We start from the raw sequence: 14,405 nt of genomic DNA, 5'->3' as shown, positions 1-14,405 counted from the left end.
CATTATCAATGACTCCAGGCAGTTAACATGTGTGGGGAATTGTGGGAATGGAAATGGTGTGAAGCCGGGTCGCAGACGGGAGGAGAAGACAATGAGATCTCAACTTCATCCTAATTAGAGGTGGCAGTTGCTGCGGCCAAACAGGTGGCTGCATGCGCCGACCATGAGAAAAAGGCAACACGTGGGAAAAGACAGCGAAGAGCCAATTTGTCCATGTTTTGTTTTGACTCCCAAAAAAATCACTTCTGTTTGATTTGGCGTCACGTTTCACTGATAACTCTGTTAATCCTTTTTTTAATCAGCATTATGTTTTTTTTTTTTTACTAAACAATTCTGCTGAAATGACCACTGATGGAAGAATCACCCACACTGGCTTTCAGAGAGGTGAAGAAGCAGCAACCAGCATGTGTCACCTTGTTTGGACACCCACCATTATACATTATAGACAGACTGTGATTTTTTTTTTTTTTTTTTTTCTCACAATTGTGACTTAGTGACTCAGACTTGTGAGTGTTTCTGGCAGCTGGGACTTTACATGTCAGCATAATAACTTAGCCTATGATTGTAATTGAAAAAGTGTGATGGAAATTAACTGGTGAGGCTTCATCCAGAATAAGAAAGTGGAAGTGAAGGAGTGTGCGCATGAGGGACCCGCTGAAGCAAACACACTAATAAAGTCAAGAAAATAATAAGAGTGTATCAGTGTGCCTGGCCAAAGCATGCACGCTAATTATGTGTCTAATATAAATTGTGGTAATAGGAAGTGAGAGGCAAGATTGTTGCATGTGAGTAGGTGGCGTGACGGTGTTTGTCAAATCATAGCTGCTGCAGGGTCTCTCTGTATGACAGGAGAAAAATTGACTCGTCTGCTTTACCTTCCCGGGCCTGCTTGAGGACTTTGTTCTTTCATTACTGGCTCGGCTCCAGTGTGCTTTTTTGCACCCCAAAAGCCTGAGAAAGTGTGATTTTTTTTTTTTTTTTTTTCCCAGACAGCTTCTGGACTGTCAGCCATGCTTAGAACAGTGTAAGATCTTTTCCGCTGACCTGCATCTGTCCAAAACAACTTAACTTGGCTTACTTATGCTAATTTATGCACAACAGAAGTTGGAAACATGCTTCCAGTAATGTTATCATCAGAAAATGTTTTTTTCCTCAACAGATTTTTGGACCGTATCAGGCTGCTTAAAGTGAATCAGTGCAGCGCTGCCGGTTCAGCTGCCCGCCTGAACAGCAGAGGTCGTGTGTGACACTGTCATTTTTCACAGATGGTGTGGTGGCTGCCATAGCAAACTAGCTGGAATATCAATAGGCAGATCTGTGAGTATTTTTTTGAAGGGGTGGGGGCGGGGCTGGAGAGGATGTAGGTGGTTGGAGGGCACCTTAAAATGACAGGCCGGCTATGCTGAGGATAATTTGTGGTAAATCAGGATGAATATAATTTCTCCAAAGTGGCATCTAAAGGTCAGAGTGGAAGAATTGTGAGCTCTGAGCCAACGGGAGTCAAGACAATTTATCAGCAGAAATAAAGAGGGAGTGGAAAAATCACTTGGATTTGATGTAGTGGACCGCGCCGCAGACAGAAACAGGGACACGGAGAAGTGCCTGTGTTCAGACGCCTCCTCGTTGTATACACACACGGGCACAAATGTGTGCGTGCAGGCGAGGGCACACACACAGAGACGTAGGCAAATTCTCTTGTGTATGTTTTGATCTCGTTCCTTGCACGGTGACAAATGGCCACCTAAAGCTCCTCTGGGGAATCCTTGGCGGTGGACTGTTTGCAGATCGCTGAGTGTTTTTCCACCAGCTTGAGCGCCGCTTCCTGCTTGTTAACTCCCCATTAACTTCTCCCACTTCGCGTCCACTTTGCACCGGCGGCGCTTGAGAGGCACGGGTTTGAGGGGCTTTGTCACACCTTCTCAAGAGAATGATTTCACTGCTTTCCCTTCACGCGCCTCGCCACAAAGCGCCGCCGCTGCATAACCCGCGATGACAGGCACCTGTCAAACTATTCTGCAAGGCGTGGATCGCACTCAGTGTAAATATTTAAAGTGAATCTCTACAGGCAGGTGTCACGGTCCATTCCTCACTTTCTGATCCCCCTGGGACCGTCGAGAGGAAATTGCAGGAAATTAATGCAAATGTGTAATTAAAATTCAGCACCTCAAGATTTGGATCATTATGTAGCCATTTTTCATTGGAACTTTGAGATGGTAGATTTGTTTGATGGTTATCATAACCTTTTTTTCATTTCCTGCTCGATTTTTCGCCCGATGATGTGTGCGTTTGCGTGCGTGTGTGTGTGTGTTTATCGTGGCGATTTGTCCATTTCCCTCGTCTGAGTGACACCGCCAGTGGAGAGCACTTGACACACACTCGGGGGAAAATGAGCCAATATTTACCTAAGCGAGTTCTCCACCTTACAGCAGAGACTGAAAAGCCGTAGGAGAGCCCATCGGTGAAGAAAGAAAGGCGACCATTTGATGTTTTGACAAAACATCATACAGCAGCTGGCACGGCTCTTGTTTGTACAGCCTTGATGCTTATAGAACATGAACCGTTTCAAAGATTTCCAAACTGCTGAATATAAAATAAGATAGCTCGGTGTCTTATTATAAGCCACCTCTTTTCTTCAAACATTAACACAAAGCATCTTTTGATTAGCTCCAGAATTGGGAAGGCAACTGAGCTGAGGATGAGCAACTTCACTGATAATCTGTGCCTCGATATGTCCATGGACTGCGATGCCATAGAGAGGGGCGCAGAATGGATCTGTACTCCCTGAGGAAAGGCCGTACTGCAGTGATGACCGCTTCTGCATTCCAGTCATGCACCTCTGCAAACAGCCAGTAAACGGAAGCCTAACCCTGCACGCTCCTGTGGAGAAGGCCAGCTATGAAAATGCATCTAATTATCAGAGGCGGGGGGGGGCAAATGTCTGAGGCGTTTGCTTGGATTAGTGCTCAGAGATGAGCGATGGGAATCTGGACACTAGGGAGTCAGCCTAATGCATCACTTTAAGTGCGACCACACACACACACACACACTGGTTCCACTTGCGAGTGGTGTTTCTCACATTCACGCTTGATGCTTCAACTGAGCAAGCATGATCTAAGTGTTAAAAAAAAAAAAAAAAATACACCTGTTGTCTGTCCCTGACAAAAGCAGTGACCTGAATAAGTGCTTATTTGGCTACAAATACAAGGCAAGCATTTACTGTCAATTAAGCAAAAATGTCAAGGTGCTGTGTTACTCGAATGCTGTTTTTCCGGGTTCTGCTCGGAGGTCAGGTGAGCAGCCTGGGAGTCAAGTACAACAGACAAAGTGAGGGCAGAAGTTTGTGTCGAAAACGTGAGCTTGGCCGTTTCTGCTTCCCGGAGGGCACAAGCAATTTTCAGCTCTAGTGAGCCAGCTCCAGGAACACCTAAGTCTGAACGCAGAACAATACTCAAACTCATTTATTCACATCCTCCCATGGCAGCGGCTGACGCGGCCTCACATATATTTTTATGACACCAAATGAGGGTAAATTCACAATTCAGTGATGCGCCTTTTAACCGAGCAAGTATGAAATCGTGCAAGTTTAAGGATGAAGCAAGATGTCGAACTTATTATTTAGCAGAGCCAATCTGCAAATGCACATCAAAGAAAAGCATGTGACAGAACAAAGCGGAGAAATCGCAGTATTCATCTCCTTAAGGGAATAGTGGAGGGGTTATTTATGGTTCTCAGTGCAGGCATATACTCTTGTCAGATGCACTGGGGCTGACTGGAGACTTGCAGGCAAGCTCTGTGATTGATAGCTATGCAAGAGTGCCACTGCCGCTCTCCCCAGACGACGGCAACAGCCCGCATGCCAGTACCTGTGCTACCAGTCACACACTGAAGCTAAGATGTCATAATCCTGCTCGGTGCGACTGCCTCACTGTATCTTAAGAGATGGAGGAAAAACTTGAGCAAAAACGCTGCAAGCAAAACTGTAACGCTGCAGCCTCACGGGCGAAATAAACTGCAACACTGCCTTTCCCAGGGAACAGAGGCGCTTTCTGTGCAAGGGTGATGCTGGCATGACTCACGATATGTGGACGGAAGCTTTAAAAACCAAGCCCGGGCTCCCCCGAGACCTTTTTAGCGAGCCACGGTTGCCCGCGTTCAGCTAGAAAAGGATTTGTGCATCTTTAGTTGACTCTGGCAGGGGCAGAGCTTTCGCCGCGTTGTGGCAGAGATTTCAGGTGTGGGATGAGGCTTATGGCAGCTGGAGGTGGACAAAGAGCGGCTAAGGGAGTTAGCTGCCTCCACTGTGCTATGACCATCTATACTGATCCACTTTAGTTCTCTTCAGTTCTCTAATCCACTTGTCTCAAGCGAGCCACAAGTGTGTCCCATTTGTATTGTTGGTGTTTTTGAATATAAATCGGTGGACTTAAACATTTTATGGGGATTAGGCCAGCTTAGCTCCATGGCTAATGCAATGATTAGGGATTTCTGGCACAGCAGATAAGTGAATGCTCACTAGTTACTCAGTCTGCGCTCAACTGTTAAGGTCCTTTAGCCAAAATGGCAATGTGTTGCAAAAAAAATAGTGCCCCAGTCACAGCACATCAAGAGATACATCAATTCAATCAATGCTTCAAAAAGATGCATTATGTGACTTAAAAGCACCCAATGTAATTTCTGACCACTAGTGGCGCTATAGTGCGCACAAGGAAAAGCAGGTCCTTGATTGTTTACCTAATATGCTGCTCCAGGGGCCTATTCCATGAAAGCAGCTAAAGAAAGCTGCGCTTACGTGATATAGCCTGGCTTGAATTAGCGTCAACTTTCACTAAAGCCTCAACCCGTTCCACTAACGCTATTCAGCCGCGTCAAGTCAGCGCTAATTCTAGCCACGTTTGAACAAGCCTCAAGTGTGCGCGTTCACGGGGCACATAAGCAGCCCAGAACAGTCGATTGTCGAAACAAAGATACAACATCTCAAAAGGAGGAGAAAAGGAGAGCCTCGACATTTCCAGCGGCGGAGCAGACACTGCTGATGGAACTATATGAAGAATATAGGGAAATCATCACAAACAGGGCCGGCTTTTGGCATAGGCGGTATAGGCAATTGCCTAGGGCGCCATCTGCTGGAGGGGCGCCGCTAGTGGCCAGAGGGGCGCCGGAAGCAGAATTGTTGACCGGCGCGACACCGTCGGGATATGGAAATCAAAAAACTGGAGAAGGAAGTAGGCTAAGTAGCCTATAAATTTAAACACAACAGAAAGCCATGGTTTGGACTGTATTTAATGCTTTCATTCTTTGTCTTCACAGCTTGAACAAAATGATGATTATTGAGTTTGTTTTGTTGTTGTTTTTTTAATGGTTAATAGGCTAAATGATTTCAAAACTTAGGAATTTACATTACATATGAAATTATAGGTAGGCTACATGTAAAAATCCAAATATAAAGGGATCATTCAAAAAGTGGGATGACCATGAATTCAATTGGGATTAACTAAAATAGCCTATGTGTTCTTGTAAATGCCCCTCACCTATGTCAACTAATCTATTGGCTTCGGGCAGAATAGAGGCGGGTCATCGCAAATTGCGGGTGGGAAATAAAATAAGACGTCTTTTTTATTTAACCTCATGTTCTTTTTAACTCCTTTATGTTCAACGCTTGTTGTTGCATTTGATGTATGACTTGTGCTATATGAATAAAATTTGATTGAGTAATTGATTGTTTATTCGGTTGATTTCGGAGACTGACAGTGATAACACATGATTTTCATTAGGTTTATTTTTTATTAAGTAAACACGTACATTCATGCTTGGTCACATTGTGGGAAATAGGCTAAATCTGAATTTATATTTCCGAACACGGACATGGTGCTACATAATTAAATTTGAACTTAATTAAATTGAATATGTGATGCCGGGGCAACAATATAGACGTGACGGAGCCGTCATCTGGGGGTCTGTTTGCGTCCGTCGGACATTCTCTGACAGCAGCTGAGCTAAGCTTGACTGTAAGCCTGCCACGGAGCAGGCTAGTTCTGCTGACTAAGTTGCCATGGTTATTGAGCTGCAACTCATATAAGCCACTTTGATGGAACGGAACTCCCACTTAAATTAGCGAGACTCATCGAAATAAGCCAGGCTATCCCGTTAGCCAGCTTGATGGAATAGGCCCCAGCATGCCATGAGCATATAAACAACACTTTCAAAAATGTTCCAAAATAAGGCTTTGCAAATGTCTTCTGAGGGAGGAGATGTATTCCACATGTTTATTTGGCCTCAAAGACACACGCTCATTTTTTTTTTTTTTTTTTCCCAGCTTGATGAGAAATGTTGAATGTAAACAAAATCAAGTGTGTTTACAAGGAAAACTACATCGGGTGCCTTTAATCAAGAGGTCAGGCAGCAGTCTAGTGTCAGATACAGAAAAAAAAAATAAAAATAAAACAAAGTATGTGAATAACAGGAAGCTGGTCTGAAGTGACAGGCAGATTTGTGCGAGACCTCCTGCTGCGGTGCATCGGCGTCGGCAGTGAAAGCAGCTTAGCAGGCGAATGTAAAGTTTAACCAGAGTTATGTTGTTCTGCAAAGAGGAGGTTGTCCACATTAAAATTTATGTCGCTTACATTTTCAAATGTATTGTTTATCCCACAGCTGAACAGAAAGCTGCATTCAGCGCTGTAACTCCAATCCAATCCTTCCAAGCAACATTACACGTGAAACTTTTTCATGTAACTTAGTCGCATTAATGAGCATTTTCAAATTCAATTAAAAGTGCAACAAGCAGTGAGATTACAAATGCAAGTGATCAGTGCTCTAGGTTTGAAGGTAATAATGAGCTCATTTGTTTATTATTGTTGCAAGTTGATGCTGTTTTTAAGTGTTGGCTTCGCTGCTGCTGGCTGCTCCCGTCACCGATATAAACCAGATAAACTGTCTCTAATTAGTGTTGATTAACTCAACACATTATAAACACAGCTGGCAAACCTTCTTCTATTAAAAAACTAGAGGAATAATTACATGAAATTGACTCACCGTAGAAACTGTCATAGTTGTGCATTTATGTGGTTGAGATCTTGTGTCTCCCCTTAGACTCCGTTTATGGACTTAATGTAGTTTGAGTTCAGTTCCTGCTTTGTGCTCTCCTCATGGTACCTGTAGCTTTAGTCTGAATGTTGTACTACAAGGCGAGATCAATGAGTTAGCGAGATATGTTGAGGACCTGGCTTCATCACCACGGTAACATATGCTAAAAACATAACCTGCTCTGGACCAGATTATGTTCAGAGTTTCATCTTAAAATTGTCTTTTTTCCTGTTTGCTTCAGGTAATACATCCATTAACCCTTTAAATTTTACACTGATTAACATCCACAAAATGAAAGAATAATAAGCCACAGGCCCAATATTATACCAATCATTTATTTCACTTGATAGTGACAAAAACTATAATGATTTGCATGTATCAAGGATACAAGGAAGTTTATTGGTCATTATACAACAGGCTGTATAATGAAATTAAAATGTGGTTCCCTCTTGATTGAATGTAATGTTTAATTCCTGGAAATAAGCTGGATCCTCATAGCTCTCCATAATGACAGTTTGTTCCTCCTTAGTGACATAGGCAGCACACGATCGGCCCATTTTGTGCAGAAGGAGTCACATGACCAAACCTTTTACTGTGAGCGTGCACAGAGCTCAGAGAGGAGAGCCAGGCTGCACAAGGCCAGTTGATAACCCCCGTCCTGATACCAGTTATCTCCTGCTGGGGCTTTAGGTTTAGTTGAGCCGGCTCACACAGAGAAAGCTGGGCTCTGCTGGACTCGCTTCGTAGCGCAGCCCTCTGCTCAGCTGCTCTCGTTGTTGGTTTCCACCTGTGCCTTGTTAGTTTGGTTCTTTTTGGTCTCCACCCCTTCTGCTCTTTGTCCTGTCCTGTGTCTCCAGAGTTTTCCCTCCGTTTTCTGCCCCTGCCTCCTCACCAGCTGTGTCTTGTCGCTCTGATTAACTCCTTGCGTGTTTCCCATTGTTTCTTCTTGGTTCATTGTCCATGTTCCCTTGTGCTGCATTTGTCATGTTTAGCTCCTTGTGTCAGTCAGACAAATGTGACATCAAACTGTGCTCTGAGTAGCTGTTGTGTGAACCTTGTTACAAAAAAAAAGAAAATGAACCAGTTTCAGTTTGATGCAACTTTGATGCAACAAGTTTCCCAGCACTGATTGATTTTAAATGAGTACATTGTAGCTTTAACAGACAACATTACTGGTATTATTTCCAGGAAAACTCATCTTTTTAATAGACTTTAGATATCCATGCTGCGTAGCACAGCAGTCGACCAAGTGTATGAGTTTGATTTTTTAAATTTTTTTTTTTTTTATTTATTTTATTTTTTATTAACCAGAGTAGTTTGAGTAAAAATGTTGAATCACTTGTGCAATCTGATGACATTTATGTCAAACTGAGAAGTGAGCTCTTTGATGTGGGGGGGAAGCCAGCGATTGGCCACTATGTGTGTCATAAAATCTGACCTACAGCATTCATAACTGCTGCAAGAGCTGTGGCCCGGTTCGACACACAGAGCAGACAAACCACATTACTCACATTACTAATATCAAAGGTCTATGGCGGGAAGAACTCAGCAGTGTATAAATCAAAGCAAGGTCTACCACACAGGCAAATGTTTAAGGTTAAAAGCGAGAACTAGCGGGTCACTTGGGGATCAAAGGAATTTTATAGTGCTGTATGAAGAGAATATTTGAGTGCAAGTTGGAAATGGACCTTTGAAGATGAAATGGCAGCTCCAATTTCGTCAATAATTCCTCTTTAAGTTTTATTGAACTCTTTGCAGTGTGGGCTGTTTGTGTAGCGTGTAATTATACTTTTCCTATCTTTTTGAAAAGATTTTGGTGCTAATATTGCCGTTGCCGAGTGTCACGGAGGGATTAAGGGAAACTGAAGACTATCTGGCAACACCCATCAAGTACAAGGCTAGAAAACACATGAAAAGATCGAACCAAGAAAACAAACAGCATTTCAAGCCAGAAGCCAGTCACAACACTTCTTGGACTGATCAGAAAATGGATCCATGGAAGAGTGCAGGCGGTGAAAAGCCTTGACAAACACTATTAATTTAATCTTGATTCAATAAATAATTTAATATCTATGAGCTGTTTGCATGGGGGAAAATGTGTCAAGTTGAAAATGTGAGAGCTTTTGAAAAGACAGTAAAGACACAATTTTCACACATCATACAGTATATCCTCCTGGAGAGCTTCCTTTGTGTGGGCTTTCTTGCAGCTGTCTATTTTATTTCAGTGTCCTTGCAGGTCTTCTGTAGTGGGCTTAACGTCATTCAGATTACAGTGTTTAGAAACACTTTTATCCTGGCTTAGACATTGAACGATCTCGTGCAGGTTTTTAAATGGCTATAAGCCGTAATTCCGAGGAAGTGCATCCCGCAAAGCCTTTCTTTCTCTTCTTCAACGCTGAATAGACTGACATGAAGCGAGATCAATACTTGGCCTTCTGCCGGCATGTTGACGCCACACTCACAATATCCTCATTTAACTTACTGAAAATGGCTGCAATATTTGAAGATTAGAGGTGCACAATGAAAATGTGATTGAAAATAAAACCCAGTTGATAATAAATATTAATAATAAGCCCCCATGATGATGATGATGATGATGATGATAAAGAAACAGAATGCGTAATACAATATGGAAAATAAAAACAAATAAATAATAAAAATGAAATAAAATAAAATAGAACACAGACTGCATAAAACCAAGCAAAATACAACCTTTTTAAAAGAAGTGCAGCAGTGTGTAAGTGCTTAACAAAGTGCAAAAATGAAATTCCAGGCGTGTTTCAGGAACATCATCACAAGTTAAATGCTACAGTGAGGAGATAAGTTTTTGGTTTTCTTTTAAAAATACTTAGCGAGCTGGTATCTATCAGTAGTGTGTTTGATAGCTTTGGGGTGACAAAGGCTGCATCCCAGATTTTCTTTCAGCTACTGACAGGAACCTCCAATAAAGCCGCGGCAGATATTTAGTGTTTATGAAGGCACATAATTGATACGGCAGTTAACAATGTAGCTTAATGCAAGCCCCTTAAGGGCTGTGTATACAAGGAGGAGGACCTCAAAATCAACTCTAAATGTTAGAGGAGTGCAGAGCTGCTAAAACTGGACTAATGTGCTCCCTCCTCTTGGTCCTGGTTAATAGCCAAGCTGCGGAGTTTTGAATGAGCTGAACTCTTACCATGTTTTTGGGTGGCAAGTAAAAAGTGAAAGGCAGCAGGAATCCGTTTTTCAGCATCTTTTTGATTTTATAAGGTGGGAAAATGGTGTTTCCGTCACCTTGTTAACAAGGGACTTGAAGCTTAGATCTGACTCTAAGATAACGCCAGGATTTGCAACCTCTGGTTTAATCCAGGGAGTTGATTCCCCCAGATTAAACAGCATTTCTCCTTTTTGTTTCAGGGCTGACCAGCAGGATTTCAGTTTAGCCTTCATTTAACTTTAAGAAATAATGGCTCATCCATTTACTTATTGTCAAAAGACAGGTAGTAATAGAGTTTCTAGCTGAGGCATTATTTGGTTCAGAGATGTATAGTTGCGTGTCATCCGCATAACCATGGAAACATACATTATGCTTTGTAATAATGTCACCAAGTGGTAGCATGTGTAATGAGAATAATAACCGAACAAGGCAGCTCCCTTGTGCGAACCCAAAACAAGTCCAATCAGGGTGTAGCTGAAATTGTTGATGTGGTTTGGTGAATTGCTTTTAGAAGAGCGAATAGCTGAAGTGACACATGATTACAAAGATGTGATTTATATGTAACACACTTCTCGCTGTCCACTAATAAATAATTTACCCACCCACCCCCTCAGCACACCCTTATGCAACTTTAACGGTGGCATTGCATGTGTTGTTATGTATTAAAATATTTCATTTAATCTGGATTCACACACTGATTTCCTTTCTTAATATCCATTGATCTCTCTCCCCCCACCCCTTTTTAATGTTTCAATTCAGCACTACACAGATGGCTGTGTGGATTAGTTGTGTGTGTATATAGGCTTTATTCACAGTTAAAAAATATTTAAATACTGGACTCATGCCTGGTTGAAGGGAAGGTGTTAGTATTTTATTTTAATTGAGTTGAATGGGAAAGTGGAATGAGTCCTTGTTAAGTTGAATTGAAGTAGCGTAATGTAATAGTTTCTATGTGACCTTATACCTGACATGCAAAAGTGACTATTGCCAAAAGCTGCCAAGGACACATTTATCTAACATTACTAAGCTTCTCCTCTCTTGTTCTCTTTTGCAGGTTCCATCTGAGTTAGAGACGGAAACAAAAGACCAAATGCCATGGATGTATTCAATTTCACCTACTGGAATGCCTCTGAAGGCAATGAAACAGAAGTTGTGGACGACAGTGAAAGCGCCTACAAGACTGTGGAGGTGGTGTTCATCGTGTTGGTGGCTGGTTCCCTCAGCTTGGTTACAGTTATTGGAAATATCTTGGTCATGCTTTCCATCAAAGTTAATAGGAACCTACAGACTGTCAACAACTATTTTTTATTCAGCCTTGCATGTGCTGACCTAATTATTGGACTGTGCTCAATGAACTTGTATACAGTCTATATAGTGATAGGGTACTGGCCCCTCGGGCCAGTGGTGTGTGACCTGTGGTTAGCTTTGGACTATGTTGTCAGCAATGCATCTGTCATGAATCTTCTCATCATAAGCTTTGACAGATACTTCTGTGTCACTAAGCCCCTCAGCTATCCTGTCAAAAGGACCACCAAGATGGCTGGAATGATGATTGCTGCAGCCTGGGTTCTGTCCTTCATCCTCTGGGCACCAGCCATCCTGTTCTGGCAGTTTATTGTTGGTGGCCGAACAGTGCCTGAGAGGGAGTGCTACATCCAGTTCTTCTCGAATGCGGCTGTCACTTTTGGCACCGCCATCGCTGCCTTCTACCTGCCCGTCATCATCATGATTGTGCTCTACTGGCAGATCTCCAGAGCAAGCAAGAGCCGTGTGAAGAAGGATAACCGCAAGCCGTCAGGGGCCAACCCGGAGCCCCTGGCACCTGGCCAGGGCAGGAACAATGCACCTAAAGCCAACAACAACAATGTACCGGGGGAAGGTACAGAGCGCTGCCCGACCCAGAACGCTGACGAAGTGGCTAACCAGCACGACGGAAAACTGCAGAACGGCAAGGGTCCGTCCTCAACCACTGCAGAGGGAGAGACAGAAGGCGAGGATGCAGCGAGGGAGAACTGCACCCCCGGAGAAGAGAAGGAGAGCTCCAATGACTCAACATCGGGCAGTGTGGCTGCGTCCAACCAGAAGGATGAGGAGGCGGTGCCCTCCAGGGCCAACTCCAGCGCCGAGCCCAGCCAGCCACTCCCACGCCACCGAGCCAAGGCAGGGGGCTCCAAGCTGACCTGCATCAAGATCAAGACTAAATCTCCCAAGGGTGACTGCTACACACCGTCCAATGCCACTGTTGAGATTGTCCCAGCCACAGAGCGGCAGAACCACGTGGCACGGAAGATTGTGAAGATGACCAAGCAACCACCAAACAAGAAGAAGAAAGCGGCACCGTCACGGGAGAAAAAGGTGACCCGCACCATCATGGCCATCCTGGTGGCTTTCGTGGCCACCTGGACTCCCTACAATGTGATGGTGCTGATCAACACCTTCTGCTCCAGCTGCATCCCCAACACAGTGTGGACTATTGGCTACTGGCTTTGCTACATCAACAGCACCATCAACCCTGCCTGCTACGCTCTGTGCAATGTCACATTTAAAAAGACATTCAAGCATCTTCTCCTCTGCCAGTACAGAAATATTAGGTCAGCCAGATAAATATGTGTCTCTTGGAGAGATGGGTATAAGTACAAGTTGACTGTGTATGCGTGCATATATGTGCGTGTGTGTGTGTGTGTGTGTGTGTGTGTGCCCATGCATGCGTGTGTATGTGTGTGCGACTGTGAGTGACGTTTGTGACATAGATAAGGACAGCGAGAGTATATTTGAAATTACTTTCCCTCATTTATCATTAATTTCCAATTTCTCTCTCAATAACCGGTTGTAGCACTTTACGCAAATTCAACTGATGCCAGTTGTACTGAGATGTGTTGTGCAGAAACAGTGCAGAAAGGGAACGCAGAATACTGACAGTTGGTTTGGAAATATTCAGCGTTAAGAAAAAAAAAAAACTTAGGGTGTCTATAACTGTCTAATGTGTAACACTTGGGAGTGACACTGAATTGCAAAAGAGATTGAATAAAATAATAATTAAAAAAAAAAAAAAGAGACAAGAGCATAGACGGATCTGCACTGTACAAAAACACGAATATTTTAATGGGAAAATAGGGCTGACTGAATTCACAAACCTCACAAGTTTGAAGTTCAGTGATGATACCTGTAGATAACTGTACATATCAGTGTATACTCAATATGTTTGTGTGTGCAGACATGAGTGTGTGTGTGTGTGTGTGCGCGCCCCTCTGCCTGCCTACTTTCCTGTCTCTGTGTCTGCCAACATTGTCAGTCATTTGACAATTCTGTGATTGGACAATCCTTTCCAACAAGTTGAACACCAGTAACTCCGACTCAAGCACACGCTCCCTGGTGTAAGACGATGCTCTCTGTTGGTGGTGCATGGTGATGAAGAGGATGAAAAGTGTAGCAGCTTGTCTAGATTGCCTCTGGCATGGTCACGTCGTTGCTGGAAGCTATCCCAACTACAGGGAAGAGCGAGGGCCCAGGGGAAGGAGTTGCCTTCAGTAGGATTTCAGATTAAAACTGGACTAGGCAACAATCTGTAATTAACATCATTATATTGGTTAAAAAATAGAAAAGAAAGAAATAAAAAAACAAGAAAATGACCAGAAGTCTAGTGAATAAAAATAGAAAAATCATTCAAATAAAATTGAATAAATCCATTGTAACCCCTCTGTAAAGGCAACATTACAGCACAGCGTTTTTTGTTGTTGTTGTTTTTTTTTTTTCCTTTCTGTAAAACCAAATTAATTGCAATCCAGTGAAGAGGGAGATGAAAATCGTACCCACATTATCACAAACATTGCCCTGTCTTTGTCTTTCAGACGCTGAGGCAGTGTCTGAGTGGTTTTCATGTCAGCCATCATGTAAATCAAAATTACAACACTGATTATTGTAAAAACCCCGATAATAGGCCAGGCCGATAAGTAGTAGATCCCTAGCATACTCATGTTAATAAATCTGATCGGCCTGTGATGTTTTACACCGACAGGCATTGAAAAGGCCAAAAAAAAAAAAAAAAGAAAGAAGATTTGATGCTTTTGTGTTTTTTGCTGTTCAGTTATGATTCAGTGGTTGTCGTTCCTGACACCAGAACTCACTTTGG

At 43.0% G+C, this 14,405-nt stretch overlaps 1 protein-coding gene across 2 annotated transcripts in view; it reads left to right on the top strand.

Moving 5' to 3' along the window:
• Positions 1-13,703, top strand: part of chrm2a (cholinergic receptor, muscarinic 2a) — a 65,129-nt gene extending 51,426 nt beyond the window's left edge. For both annotated transcript variants that reach the window (XM_030045358.1, XM_030045357.1), the window contains one exon: positions 11,331-13,703. In XM_030045358.1, the coding sequence (XP_029901218.1) occupies positions 11,372-12,880 (1,509 nt within the window). In that variant the 5' untranslated portion in view covers positions 11,331-11,371 and the 3' untranslated portion in view covers positions 12,881-13,703. The remainder of the gene's footprint in view (positions 1-11,330) is intronic.
• Positions 13,704-14,405: the final 702 nt, after the last annotated feature.

The sequence above is a fragment of the Myripristis murdjan genome, chromosome 23, assembly GCF_902150065.1.
Source record: "Myripristis murdjan chromosome 23, fMyrMur1.1, whole genome shotgun sequence".
Taxonomy (NCBI): domain Eukaryota; kingdom Metazoa; phylum Chordata; class Actinopteri; order Holocentriformes; family Holocentridae; genus Myripristis; species Myripristis murdjan.
Note: the sequence above shows the minus strand (reverse complement) of the source record. Positions and strands in the feature narration are given on the sequence as shown.